This window comes from Rattus norvegicus, chromosome 3 (genome assembly GCF_021556685.1).
Source record: "Rattus norvegicus strain SHRSP/BbbUtx chromosome 3, alternate assembly SHRSP_T2T, whole genome shotgun sequence".
Taxonomy (NCBI): Eukaryota; Metazoa; Chordata; class Mammalia; order Rodentia; family Muridae; genus Rattus; species Rattus norvegicus.
In genome coordinates this window covers 33,228,513-33,242,225 of record NC_141536.1, presented here as the reverse complement: position 1 = coordinate 33,242,225, position 13,713 = coordinate 33,228,513, and the positions used below count along the sequence as shown (strand labels likewise).

Here is a 13,713-nt window from a genome sequence, read left to right as displayed (position 1 = left end):
CTAAGAACATACTCTGCAAAGTCTCAAAACATAAATTACCTGAATGTTTTTCTCCATTTTCCTTGTCTTTTAATGAGAAAACAGAAACTACTGGACTACTTTGCCTTATGTGCATTTCATTCTCGAATAACCCCCCTCACCCCCTGAAACTGTGTTTCCCAATATCCAATTCATGCCAAGGATGAAAAGGTAAGACGAAAATCTCACAACCACACCTGAAAGAGCCTCTCCAAATCGCTGATCAAACCAGGTTGAGTATCGTGGTTGAAAGACAGACGGCATGCATTTGCCTGTCCTGGTGACTCCACAAGCTGACTCAAGCCAGGGAGTGTGTCGCAGGAAGGCAAAGATACAGAGCGTGGAGCTTTCAAGCCGGGGAGTGTCAGCAGCAAGGCAAAGTCAGGGCCTGAAGCTTTCTCAGCTGCCCTGTAACAGCACCTCCAGCCTTGCTTGATTAGAGCGGATAATGTTGGCAGGGCTGGCTCTGGAGCCTCGATTAGCCCTCATCGCTGGGTGCATGTTGTTGCCTCCACAAAGGATGGATCCCTGGAGAGCCTCCACTTGTTCCAAGGTGAGCATGACAAGAACATTTCTCTCTCCTCACTGGAATCAACAGTGCCTGCCAATCCAATCCAAGCGCACTTTCCAAAAGAATTTATGAAGCAACGGGTCCTTGTCAGTGGGGACTCACTGGTAGTATTTTAGTTACTGTGGTGTTTCCAGTTACATCAAAGGGTCCTGACTTTTGAGAGGTACGCAATGAAGTTTGGGAATCAGCTTACATGAAATTAGAGATTTCTACCTTAAAGGAATTTAGAGAATATGGGAAAGGTTAGGAGAGCCTAGAGGGAAAAGATTGGCTATTTGGTGATGGTGGTTACCCCTGGTCCGGGAGCGCATGGGAGTGCACCTGTGTCTTATTGCTCTGATAGACATTTGAATTTTTACTGCTTTATTTTTAAAAAGTGGCTAGTGACCAAGGAAAAAGAAACTAAGGTCTTCTTCCTAAGGCCTTTCTGAGAAGACTATTTGATCCCTACTCTGTGCCCCAGTTCCCAGGGCTGACACTGGCCCGATCCGATTTCTCCTACAATCTTAGCCTCTATCTCTGTCTACCTCAAGAGAAAGATTTAGCTTTTGATCACCTGGAAGAAGCAACATCCTCTGGGATATTGAAAATGATGAGAGACCTCCGACAAACCCCCAAGGCTCGCACTGAAAGTCTGAAGACAGTGCCGCGCTCTGGATCTAGGGCTTAACAGTGCATGACGAAGACACGCTCTGGTAAGAATTTAATTTAGCACAGACAGGACTGCCTGATGAGACAAACTGGCAGCAATTCCACAGGGCAAGCAGGGAAGCAAGACTATAAGACAGAGGACAAGATTCTCCATCCCGAGCTGCCCTCTGCAGACTGAGGATACGCTACAGTCAGAACTAACCTTTATGCCGCAGTCTCAACTCTAGAAACAGACTTTACCAAAACAACTGGGCAAAGCCACAAAGAAGGCTGCTGGGCTGAGGCGGATAACATCCATTTGTAGTAGGTGGGAAACAGAGAAAACCCCTCAGTATGAAGCAGTTAATTGATTAGAAAACACTAAAAGCATAAGCAGTCTTCAAAATGCAAGTGTCTGAAGTAAGCCACTTAGTAAGCTGGGTTCTAGAACACACTATATACAGAATCTGTTTTAAAACCAAGTATACAGGGAGGAAAGGTATACACAGGGAATGTTAACTGGTATTTCCTGGTCAGTATTTTTGCTGCCTTCATGATTTTCATGATCTGAATTTTTTCAATGAGCATATATTTTAAAAAGCACCCTCAAAAACTATTAAAAACCATATTTTCTTTCCTGTGATAGAATCTCATGATACAGCCCAAGCTGGAGATGCTCCTGCCTCAGCCTCACAGTTCTGGGATTGCAAGTGAGCACCGCCACACCCAGTCCAGAGACAAGCTATTCTTATTGTTGCAATGATAACAAAACCACCACGAATGTAGCTAAGGCAGGAAAGATGTGTTTCCAAAGCCAGAGAAGTCAGGATTGTGTCCCCAGCAAATAAACACAGGCTCGGCTTGGCAAGAGGGGCTGTCTTTGCACAGACATCTCGTTAAACATCTCTGTTCCTGGCATCATTCCAGGTCTTGAGAACAGAACGAAAAAGCATGTCTTCCCGGCATTCACAGGGTGTTCAGCCCAACGGGAGAAAAGTAGGGGTATTGTGCCTGCCAGGGAAAATATAGGGAAGGGCTAACCGTTCCTTACTGACAGGAACAGGCAAGGCGGACTGCTCAGAGCACCTGAGGAAATGCACATGGAGCAGAAGCAAAGGGGATTAGATGATTGCAGGGAAGCTATGAGGGCAGTCTCTGGGCCTGGGGGGTGTAAGAAACTGGAAGTAGGGGACAGGGGACAACGGGGTCACTGAGCCAAGATACAGCACAGCTGGAACATGGATTGAGGGGAGGTTTTCAACCTGTGGGTCATAGCCCCAAGAGACCATCCGAAAACAAAGAGGTCCACATCACAATTCATAATGGTAGCAAAATTAGAGTTACGAGTGGCAATGAACACAGTGTTATAGCTGGGGGTCATCACAGCATGAGGAACTGTATTAAAGGGCTGCAGTGTTAGGAAGGTTGAGAGCCACTGGAGGGAGGGGAAAGGCTAAGCCGGTGAGCTGACTCACAGAAGCATCCCCGTCCCTCCTGCAGACACCAGGGAGCTCTGAAAGACCTGGGGTTTTCCAAGATGAGTCGGTCCCACTGGTATAGGGTCCCTATACTAGTTGGCCTGTATAGGGAATGATTTCTGAATGCTTGCTTAATACCAGCCTCTGCGTCTGTAGATTGAATGCTTCACACTCTGCTATATCTCCATCCTCCTCCACCACCGCCGCCGCCGAGCCCCCCATCCCCCAAGAGAACTGCTGCTATCGCTGTCTTCCAAGTGAGGAAGCCGGAACTCAATACAGACCAGCCAATTTTCACACTAAGAAACTGCAGACCTGGGCATCCCTCCCAGGCTGACCACAGATGTTAGGGGCTAGAGACGCTAGAATGGATTTCATCTGTTCTCCCAGTCTCTGCATATTTACAAATGATCACAAATGTGTGTAACAATTTCTACAAAGAGAAAGTTAGTTGATGTGCAATAAGTGGATATGGAGAGCACTTTCTCAGCCACAAAAATAAGATTTTTTTTAATTGTTTAAAAAAGGAAGAAATAAGATAGAATTGGACCCATCTGGGAAATTTTTTTCCCCCAACAGAAACCATTCTGGAGCAGGCTTTTGCTTTTTGCTTTTCTTTTTCTTTCTTTTCTTTCTTTCTTTTTTAATAAGACACAGGTGAGCCCTATGATGCAAGGAACATGGGGAAAAATAGAAGCGTGTTCAAACTTTAAATGGGGGGCAGAGGGTGGAAAACATTCTTAACACGCAGAGTTGGACCGTAGGAATGCAGGGAGAAGGAGAGGAATATCTCCTTTAAATAAGGTGATTCCCACATTATTTAAAGAAACACAGAAATCAGTATGATGCGGACTTGCTGCCAAGGGGAGAAAAAGAACAACTTAGTCAGAATACAGTTACAAAGTGACTCTGTAACCTACAGTAAAGCAGACAAAATCACCTAAATAAATAAATACATAGATAAACAAACAAGCAACCTCTGCCCACGGAACCTATAATGCAGCAGGGGTAGACACACACACACACACACGCACACACACACGCACACACGCACGCACACGCACACACACACACGCACACGCACACACACACGCACACACGCACGCACACGCACACACACACGCACGCACACGCACACACACACGCACGCACACGCGCACACGCGCACGCACACACGCACACGCACACACACACGCGCACACACACACACGCACGCACACGCGCACACGCACGCACACGCGCACACGCGCACGCACGCACGCACACACGCACACACACGCACACACGCACACACGCACACACACGCACACACGCACACACACACACACGCACACACGCACACACACACACGCACACACGCACACACGCACACACACGCATGCACACACGCACACACACACACGCACACACGCACGCACACGCACACACACACGCACACACGCACACACACACACACACGCACGCACACACGCATGCCGTCTTGGACCTGATTGCTTCAGATAAAGAGGCAGCTAGTGGAGCCTATAACAAGATGGAACACGGTCTCCTCCACAAGTAACAGGAAGAGAGGCTACTCAAGCAGAAGGGGTGAGCAGATGCTACGATGCAGGAAGAGTGTCCAGGGGAGAGCCAAAGTATGGCAGGAACCTGCAGGAACAAATCTAACTCCGGAAAGGAGGGGACTTATGCACGGGATAGAAAACCTGGCAGACAATTGATACCGGGCATTTTCTTTGTGCCTCACCTCGACCAGTTCATTTTAGCCTATTACCCTATTGTACAATTCTCTCTACTTTAAATATGAGAAAACTGAGGCCCAGAAAAGTTAAGCCACTTGGGAAAAGTGCCACCACTATCTAGAGTATCTGTCTTAGTTGGGGTTCCTATTGCTGTGACCAAGACAACTCTTATAAAGGACAACATTTAATTGGGACTGACTTACAGTTTTAGAGGTTTAGTCCATTACCATCATAGGAAGCACAGTGGCACGAGAAGCTGAGAGTTCTACATTTTGATCTACAGGCATCAGAAGGAGACTACATGTGACACTGGACATGGCTTGAGCATAGGAGACCTCAAAGCCACTCCCACGGTGACACACTTCCTCCAACAAGACCACACCCATTCCAATAAGGTCACACCTCCTAGTGGTGCCACTCCCTGTGGGTCAAGCCTTCAAACATGAGTCTATGGGAGCCGAACCTACTCAAACCACCACAGTATCCGTACTCAGTTCTGCCTGACTTGCCAGCTGCCTCTATTAGCTCTTCATTATGAAGCACCAACTATATTCCTCCCTGGGAACAGTGAGTCCCCTTGAGGGGTATGTGCCAGCTTCTAATTTCTCCCCTGAGTTCGTGCACTCCGATCTAACATGGTGTTTTTATAGAAAATTACTAATCTATTTTCAGGAACTAAAAACATCTCTCAATTTAGAGCATAGGGGACGAAGGGCTGATATACTGAGACACCACTAGTTTAGCATGCACTTAAAGTGACTGACTAAGCTATTTAAAACTTTGGCTTATAATGTTACCGCTTTTAGACAGGAATGCAAAATGGTCCAACCACTTTGAAAAAGACTTTGGCAGTTTCTTAGAGAATTAAACATATAGTTACCAAATGATACAGCAATCCCACTTCTGGGCATTCAACCAAGAGAAACAAAAATGTATGCTCACACAAAATCTATATGCAAAAGCCTATAGCGGCTCTCTTCATAATCACACCAATTGGAAACCATCCAAATGCCCTTCGAAAGACAAATGGATAAGCGGCTATGGTGTGTCCATATACACAATAAAAATTTATTATGCAAAATAGCAATAAACCTATTTATATAGGGATGTATACAACAGAAGTAAACCATAAAGAGTTGCTAAGTGAAAAAAAAAAAAACAAACTCAAAAAGATATTCAACATTTTATGACAACCTGGCAAAAGCAAAATTACAGAAAGAAAAGACAAGGAGTGGCAGATAGAAGGGTGAATAATTAATCTGGTTCTCTAGTCATGGTTTCTATTCCTGAACAAAACATCATGACCAAAAAGGAGGTTAGGGAGGAAAGGTTTCTTCAGCTTACACTTCCACATTGCTGTTCATCACCAAAGGAAGTCAGGACAGGAACTCACAGGGCAGGAACTTGGAGGCAGGAGCTGATGCAGAGGCCATGGAGGGATGTTACTTACTGGCTTCCTTCCCTGGCTTGCTCAGCTTGCTCTCTTATAGAACCCAAGACTATCAGCCCAGGGATGGCACCACCAACAAGAGGCCTTCCCCACCTTGATCACTAATTGAGAAAATGCCTTACAGCTGGATCTCATGGAGGCGTTTCCTCAAGGAAGGCTCTTTTCTCTGTGATAACGCCAGCTTGTGTCAAGTTGACACACAAAACCAGCCAGTACACTAATCATCGAACAACATGGTAAGAAAAATCTTAAATAATCATGATGGAGTGGACCTACAAACCACTGACTTCTCCCACCAATTTCAAGTGAGCAAAACTACAGCTTCTGCCTGGATCCTGTAGACAAAGAACAGGCAGCAGTTAGGTCTGTATTCTTAGAGACTCGAAATGGGAAAACAGCCAACCTACTGGGTTTCTGACCTATGTAAACTGACAAAATTAATCCAGGTTATGCTAAGCCTCTAAAGTTTCGGCAACTTGCTACTAAAGCAATATAAGCCTAAAGGAAGAGTCATCAAACACTATTTTCAATTAGAATTATACTCTTAACTAAGGTCTAGTGCTGAATAGTTTAATTCTTACTTTGATGGATCAATAAATAGAATGGACCAAAAAAGAAAAAAAAAATCCCAAGTACTGTCCCATTTCTTTACACCTTAATCTCCAGTCTCTGTCAGGCACCTTTCCTCTGTCCATCAACTGTGGAAAACAAATGCAAGATCCTAGGTCCCAAGGTCACTCTCCTCACCCATGTCAGGGTTAGTGACTGACTCTGAGACTCTCAGAGACGACACTGACTCAGGAGAAAGTATCCATGTGTAGCAAGGCCTACGTTCTCAGGACTGAAAACAGAAATACCCAAGGAGAAGAAACTGAGGTGGGTATGGCCATATTGAAGAACCAGTAGAAACTGGCCAACCCAGAGAACTCCCATCAGTACAGAAGCTTCGAAACCGAGAGGCAGATCCCCCAGTAATGAATGACTCACCACGACTTTAGCAGATAATGAAGGTGTCCTCTGAGAAATCCTCTAAATCCAGTAATTTTCTCTGAAGAATTAATGTGATACAAGAAAAGGGCCCTTTTTGAGCCATGAGCCCTCCCCTCCCACTCTGGCTCAGCACCAGAGTCAGTAGCTCTCCCAATCTTCAACACGCTGAACACAGCATTTTCCTCCAATTTTTTTATAGCTCTTTAAGTAGAATTAATGTTCTCACAGTATTTGTTTGCTTTAACTATTTCCTACATCCTGTTTATAAAATTAAATCAGCAAGGTAAGCTACTCTAACAAAGTAGGGGCTGGAGGGAGAGTTGAGTCAGGAAAGGGCCTACTACACAAATATTAAGACCCAACGTAAACCCCTAGTGCCTACATACGCAGGCAGGTGTAATGGCAGGCACTTGTCTCGGTGGTCAGCCTGTCCTGCATGATGGGCAAACTCTAGGTTCAGTAAGAGACCCTGCCAATGGAAAACAACTGAGGAAGACATCTCTGACTGTGTGTGTGTGTGTGTGTGTGTGTGTGTGTGTGTGTGTGTGTGTGTGTGTGTGTGTGTGATATAATGAAAAATATATTAAAGGTTTCCAGGTTAACAGAGAGCAATAAATGTTGCAATACCATCTATGAATAAGGCCCTAGAGCAAAACCTGGACGGTCTTTATCTCTAGTAGTAAAATATCACTAGTAGTATATCTAGTACATATCTAGTAGCTAAAAATACCACTAGATATGTAATCAAACCAATAATAATATAAGGAAACACATGTGTTCCCTGTAATGGTTTGGTTTGAGTAAGAAATGTCCCCTGTGGGCTCATGTATTTGAATATCTGGTCTCTGGTGGGTGGGGTTGTTTGAAGAGGTTATGGAACTTTTAGGAGGTGTGGCCTTGCTGGACAAAGTTGTCACTGGGGACTGGCTTTGAGAGTCAGTCAGAGCCTCACTCTCACTTCTGGTTTGGTCTCCCTCCCTGAGTTTGTGTTTGAGCTCACTCAGCTTCTTGCGCTAGCTACCTGCTACCGTGTCTCCCCTGCGGTTACGGACTCTCCCTCTGGAACCCAGGGCCCAAATAAACTCTGACGGGAAGCTTTGAGTCCTGGCATTCTATCACAGCAACAGGGAAGTCGGGAATACAAGATCATTTGTTCAAAGTGAAGAGACAGGGTTTGTGGATGGAAACAAGTCGGCGGAGGAACAGCGGAGGGGAAGGACTTGCATGGAAGTTCCAAACAGAATGAAGGGATGGTGAGGAGACTCTCCCAAGACTGCACATTTCCTTAAAGGGAAACCTAGAAATTCCACCTGAAAATCCTTCTCTCTTGATGCACAACTCCATAAGAACTAAACAGGATTTGAAAGGGGGAAAAACCGATCTCTGCTGCTCCAAAACTAAGGACGTGCAGATTTCTGACCTGAACTAACAGCTAACTCCACCAAATGTCCTTTACGTCTGTCTGTTGAGACTGACGACAGTGAGATTTCTGGACAGGTCTAAGTTCTGCATTCTTTGGACGTCCTCATCACGTACCCACTGAGATCAGTTCTACCTATAACTGAGTCACAAATGCTACTGTCAGTTTGGGGACATTCCACACGATGTTTAAGAACCATACATGTGGGGTTGGGGATTTAGCTCAGTGGTAGAGCACTTGCCTAGCAAGCGCAAGGCCCTGGGTTCAGTCCCCAGCTCCGAAAAAAAAAAAAAAAAAAAAAAGAACCATACATGCTGCCAGGTTATGTAGCATCTACGTTAATAATTAGAAAGGGGAAGGGTCCTCGGGCCACACCAACATAAATCTTAACACTTATTATCTCAGAGTGATCCACTCAATATACTCATGATATCAAATATCAAAAGATGCACACAACAAGAACAACAAGATTCAGAGCATCACCATCCAGTGTAGCCCCAAACAGATGCAGACCAACTATCTTCTCAACAGCTACTTACTGGGCTTCGTGGCTCACACTGGTACTCAAGCAAGAGGATCCTAAGGTCAAAGCCAAACCCTCTTCAAAAATATCTAAGAAATAAGTAAATTTAGGCATATTCCTATGGTGAAACACCACTACAAACGGGACCAATTTGACAAGCATAATGTCGAAATGCCATTGCCAGGAGCACGACAGAAAACCTACGGTGGGGTTTTACGCTGAGAAAAACAAGCAAAACTAATGTGTGGTATCAGAAATCGGAATACTCTTACCCTGGGGTGTTGGGGTCTGAAGGTTAACACTGGAGAAATCTCTAAGATCCTGAAATTGTCTGTTTCACTGAGAAGTCATCAGGCTAGTTGATAACGCTTTTCTGTATGATGCCTTAACTTCTGTTAAAATGTCTGTGTCTACTTGCCTTAACTTAGTGTTATTTTTGTACACTTAGACTGGAAATAAGCATATCCTCACAGTAATAGTGCTAAAGTTAAGAACCTCTGCTTTGCACAGAGGGTTTATTACTCTACTTCATTGGTCCTTGTAGAAGAAGAGGAAGGTGGGGGAGGAGAAGGCAGAGGATGGAGAGTGAAGCAGAGGTAGGTATGAGAAGAACTTCAGGCCCTTCAAAACATCAGGAGAGAAGACAAAAAACAAAACAAAACACAAGGTCACCAGAACATTTTCAGGCCCTGAGCAACTGTTAGCTTAAAAATTGTTACAAGCCAAGAGACAGGGACTAGAAGTCCCCAGCAACTGCCACTCCACTTGAACCACACCTCATTCAGGAAACAGCAGATCAGACAATGATGGCCTCTCAGGCTAGGAGTTGTAACCCTAGCTCCAGGCTGCCTTGGATGTATCACTAACCCATATATGCCATTAAGTATAGAATTACCTCATCAATAATTGTAGCACACATCTTTTCTGCAAGTTAACCCTAAGCGAAAGGGAGGAAATCCCATTCCTTCCCCATAGGTCAGATATCAGAGTAAGTGGCTGCCCATCCACAGAGCATTCAGAACTCTACATTTTCCTATAACCGTGAAAACAGGAAGGAAAGAGATCATATTCTGCAAAGGGGGAGGTGGGGGCTTCTTAAGCGAAATACAAGAGGAAGCCCCGAGGCCAGGGCTTGGCCTCTAATCCCCGGTGGTGGAAAATACCTGCACTTGCTAGTCCAAGGCGTTTGCAGTGACTGGCAGTGACTGCAGCAGACAACCTTGCCAAAGATGCTGGGGACAGACTGGGTGAAGAACCACAGGGCACGCGCTTGAAAAAGGCTAGGTGTTCTCTAGCTATACACTCAGAAAGCTGTCAGCTGTCAATCACTTGACCTAAATACAACAGTCACTGGGGGAATGGGGGGGAAGGGGTAGTCCGAGCATGCTCAGTGATGGAGATGACATCACTTAATCAATGCTGGAGACGGGAAGGCTGCATCAGCAGCCTGGAGCGGGATGCCAGGAACGTATCAGTGGGGACCTAAAGGCTCGCATTAACTCAGTCCCTCTCCACGCGGCTCGAATACAAAGAGGGCACCATGGGCCACACACTCTAGGGAGAGCAGGCTAAGAAAGGGGGAGCGGACGAGACTAGTTTATTTCCGTTGGTCCTCGTAGTCCCTTAAGAACTACAAGGGAGTATTCCCTCCGCTTTCCAGCAGCCAGATTGAGAGAGCTAAGTAGGAGAAAGCAATGTGAGAGGAAAGGTGGGGTAGGGTGATCAAAAAGGAGACCCTGGATTCGCTTAAGTAACTTCTGCTCTTGACACAGAGGGGTTGTTTAGGAACTCCCTCTCTTAGCAGAGGAGAATCTTCTCTCCATCTTAAATGAGGCATATGAGGCTATCTGCAGACACTAGGGAGAAAGGACCTGGTGGGGGGCTGGGGAGAATCCAACAGAGAAAGCACAAATCCAGGACAATTGGGGTGATAGGAAGCAAGAAACATGAGACCTCCCAAAGACACCAAGAGCACACCTCTCACCTTCCACAAGGGAGCAAGGTGAAACCACCTATGCAAAACCCAGGAGATTTTGTTTTTCTTGCACCTTTCCTCCCTACCTTTTTGACTAAGGTCTTGAGACAAATCGAACCCTGGAATGCCTGGATGTATCTTGCAAAGTTGTAAAGCTTACACTTTGACCAAGGCCTGGGCATCCCTACTTGCTGGCAAGCAGAAACACTGCCCACGCGGCGGCGAGAGTGGGAACAATAGGCCCACCCGAGCCCCCCACCCGCGAACAATGGCGGACCTCGCACTCCCCCGCCGCCCCGCGCCACCACCGCCATGGGGGGGGAGTCACCAACCAAGGGCTCTCGTACGGTTCACCCGCGAGCCCAGCCCCGCTGGGATGTCCGAGGTAGCGTCCGGAAAATCTCCACTCAAGCAATGGTGCAAAGCCGGAGGAGGGGCAAGACACCAAGGCCACTTACCCCGATCACCACCGTCTCCTCGCCTTTGAATTTGGGGATGAATTTGTCCCCGCGGAGGATCTCAGCTTCGTTGAGGGGCCGGAACCGGCACATCACTTTGATGCTGCATTCGGCTGGATCCGCCATCTCGGGCCGCGGCAGGAGGGGACACACGGATGGGATAGGGGGTCCGGCTGGGCAGCTCCACCAAAGAGGCCGCGAGCCAACCGCTGCCGGCTGCTAGGCCGCCTCCCGCAGCTTCTCAGCAGGTCATCGCAAGCCTGCGCCGGACGCCCAGCAGCTCTGCCGCCGGGAAGGAGAGCAGCTGGGCCGCCCTGCTGCTGACCTCCAGCCCGGTCCTGCGCCCTGGTCCACCTGCCCGCGACCAAGCGGCGGGCGGACTAGGCGATGCTTAGGGAGCAATCCCAGCCCGGCTCAGACCTCCCGGGCTCCGGCGCGCTCAGCCATCCTGCATCAGCACCACCTCGCTCCGGCACCTCCAGGCCCGCCCCTCTGCCCCGCCTCGGTACGGTGACGTCACTGCAGAGATCCGCCTCGCCCTGGGTGTGAGCGCGGCGCATCCCGGGACTTGTAGTCAGCCACTCTACCTGCAGGTGGGAGGAGGGCAAGGCTTTAGTTAGCTAGTGAGGACTGATGTGTTTCCACAAACCAAGAACAGAATCGGAGTCATAGTTAAACTCTATAAAAAACCAACTCACATCTTTTCCTGAAAGAAAAAATATTTATCAACACAGTGTACAACTGAACAGCCACAGAGCGTTCCCCCATGCTGTAGAGTTTTTGCAAGAGTTCTAAGGAAAGCAAGAAGGAAATGAGTTTTCCATGGACGCCAGTTATAATGGAAATGCTTGAACATACGTAATTGATAACAGTTCATATCCGATCAAAACCAAGGATTTTATCACTGCAAAACCAAGTGAGAAAACAAATCAACATGCCCGCGTATTTAGCATGCCACTTTAGAGCCTGAGGGTTGAAGTCAGGAACGTCTCAGCGTCACATGGCGGTTCATGCTTGGAATCCCAGCATTCAGAAGGCAACTTGGGACAAAAAACAAACAAACAAAAAAACAAACCTCAAAAACCAAAAGCAAGAAAAGAGGAAAAAGAAAGCAAGACCTCTCAGTTACAACTAATCATAGTTCAGTTTCTAATTATGTTTAGAATCCTGCAGAAACTAACAGATTGTATAGAAGATCAAATCCAAGACAGGCCCAGGCCCTCATAGTCACTATTCTCTCTACTCATTTAGGCTCCCTCTTCTCCTATAACACCCTTGATATTTACGATCTAACAGGTAACAAACTTCTTGTCAACTCTTCCATCCCACTCGTCCTGCTTTGTTTCTACCATTTTTGCTCTGCCCAACTGGCCCATTCCCACCCAACAGTGAAGAGGCATCTTGGTGGCCCAATGACAGTTGACAAGAACATGACCAAAGCCACCGACACAAATGGAGAACTTAGCAGAATACAGCTTGTTTTTGCTAATTTATTCAAGAATCGACTAAACAGCCAACCCAGAGAAAAGGCAGGCACTGGGACTGCCTTCCAGACCATGGTTCCTGAACTGACCTTGTTCTTACTCAAGACGCATTCCCACCTATCAGCAAACTAAGTGCCAACAGCTTGTGGACGTCGTTCTCCAATTGAGATGAGGATGTATGGGTTTTCAAGGTCGGAATTTGAAACCTACCGTGGTAGGTCTATGAATTGCCTGGGATTAGCCTAGCATCGACCTCTAGCACAATGGCCTAGAGTCAAAAGCTTTGTAACTCTACGAAGGAACCTCATGGTACGAAAGATCCTGAAAGGAAACTGATGTATTCCTAGGTCTCGCAAGAATGCTTTGGCCGAAGCTGGCGCCCATCGGACTTTGTCAACACTAACTTTTGAATCCTAAGACTCTTTCTACAGAAGGATTTCCCAGATGATCTGCAGCTGACTGTCCTTACTTACTGCCCCAGTGTCCTGTCCGTATCACTACAGGTAGAGAGTGAATACCCCGGTGCCTTTGTTCTGTCTGAATAGGAGTGCAGAGTAGGAAAGCCCACTGAGTGGGGAACTCGGCTGAACATGAGTCCTTCCTCCATCGCTGTGGCAGGATGCTTACTTTCCTTCAGACCCTGTCTCCTATTCTCTGGCATTAGAATAGCAATATCTCCTAGCAGAATTTTTTTAATCAAATTAAGAGCAATATTACTTGTAATGCATTTAGTATGGTATAAAGCATTTAGTATAATATTTTATATAATATGCATATTATATATAATATGTCAAATCTTAGGTAGTGTTATTCTTCCTGGGCACTGAATAAATGATTGTAAATAAGGACTTCTTTAATTTTAGAAATAAATCTATTACGTACATCTCTACTTGTACCCAGGAATACAAGTTTCCTGCCTACCCGAGAAGACAGAGCCGCTGAAGTGAACATTCTGAGCCATTGTAAACAATAACCAA

At 46.4% G+C, this 13,713-nt stretch overlaps 1 protein-coding gene across 2 annotated transcripts in view; it reads right to left on the bottom strand.

Annotated features, from left to right (window-relative positions):
- The window catches only part of Kif5c (kinesin family member 5C), a 153,655-nt gene extending 141,926 nt beyond the window's left edge, over window positions 1-11,729 (bottom strand). The window contains 1 exon segment of one of the 2 annotated variants that reach the window (NM_001107730.1): window positions 11,253-11,729. In NM_001107730.1, the coding sequence (NP_001101200.1) occupies window positions 11,253-11,378 (126 nt within the window). In that variant the 5' untranslated portion in view covers window positions 11,379-11,729. 2 annotated transcript variants of the gene reach the window in all.
- Between the last annotated feature and the right edge of the window lie 1,984 nt (window positions 11,730-13,713).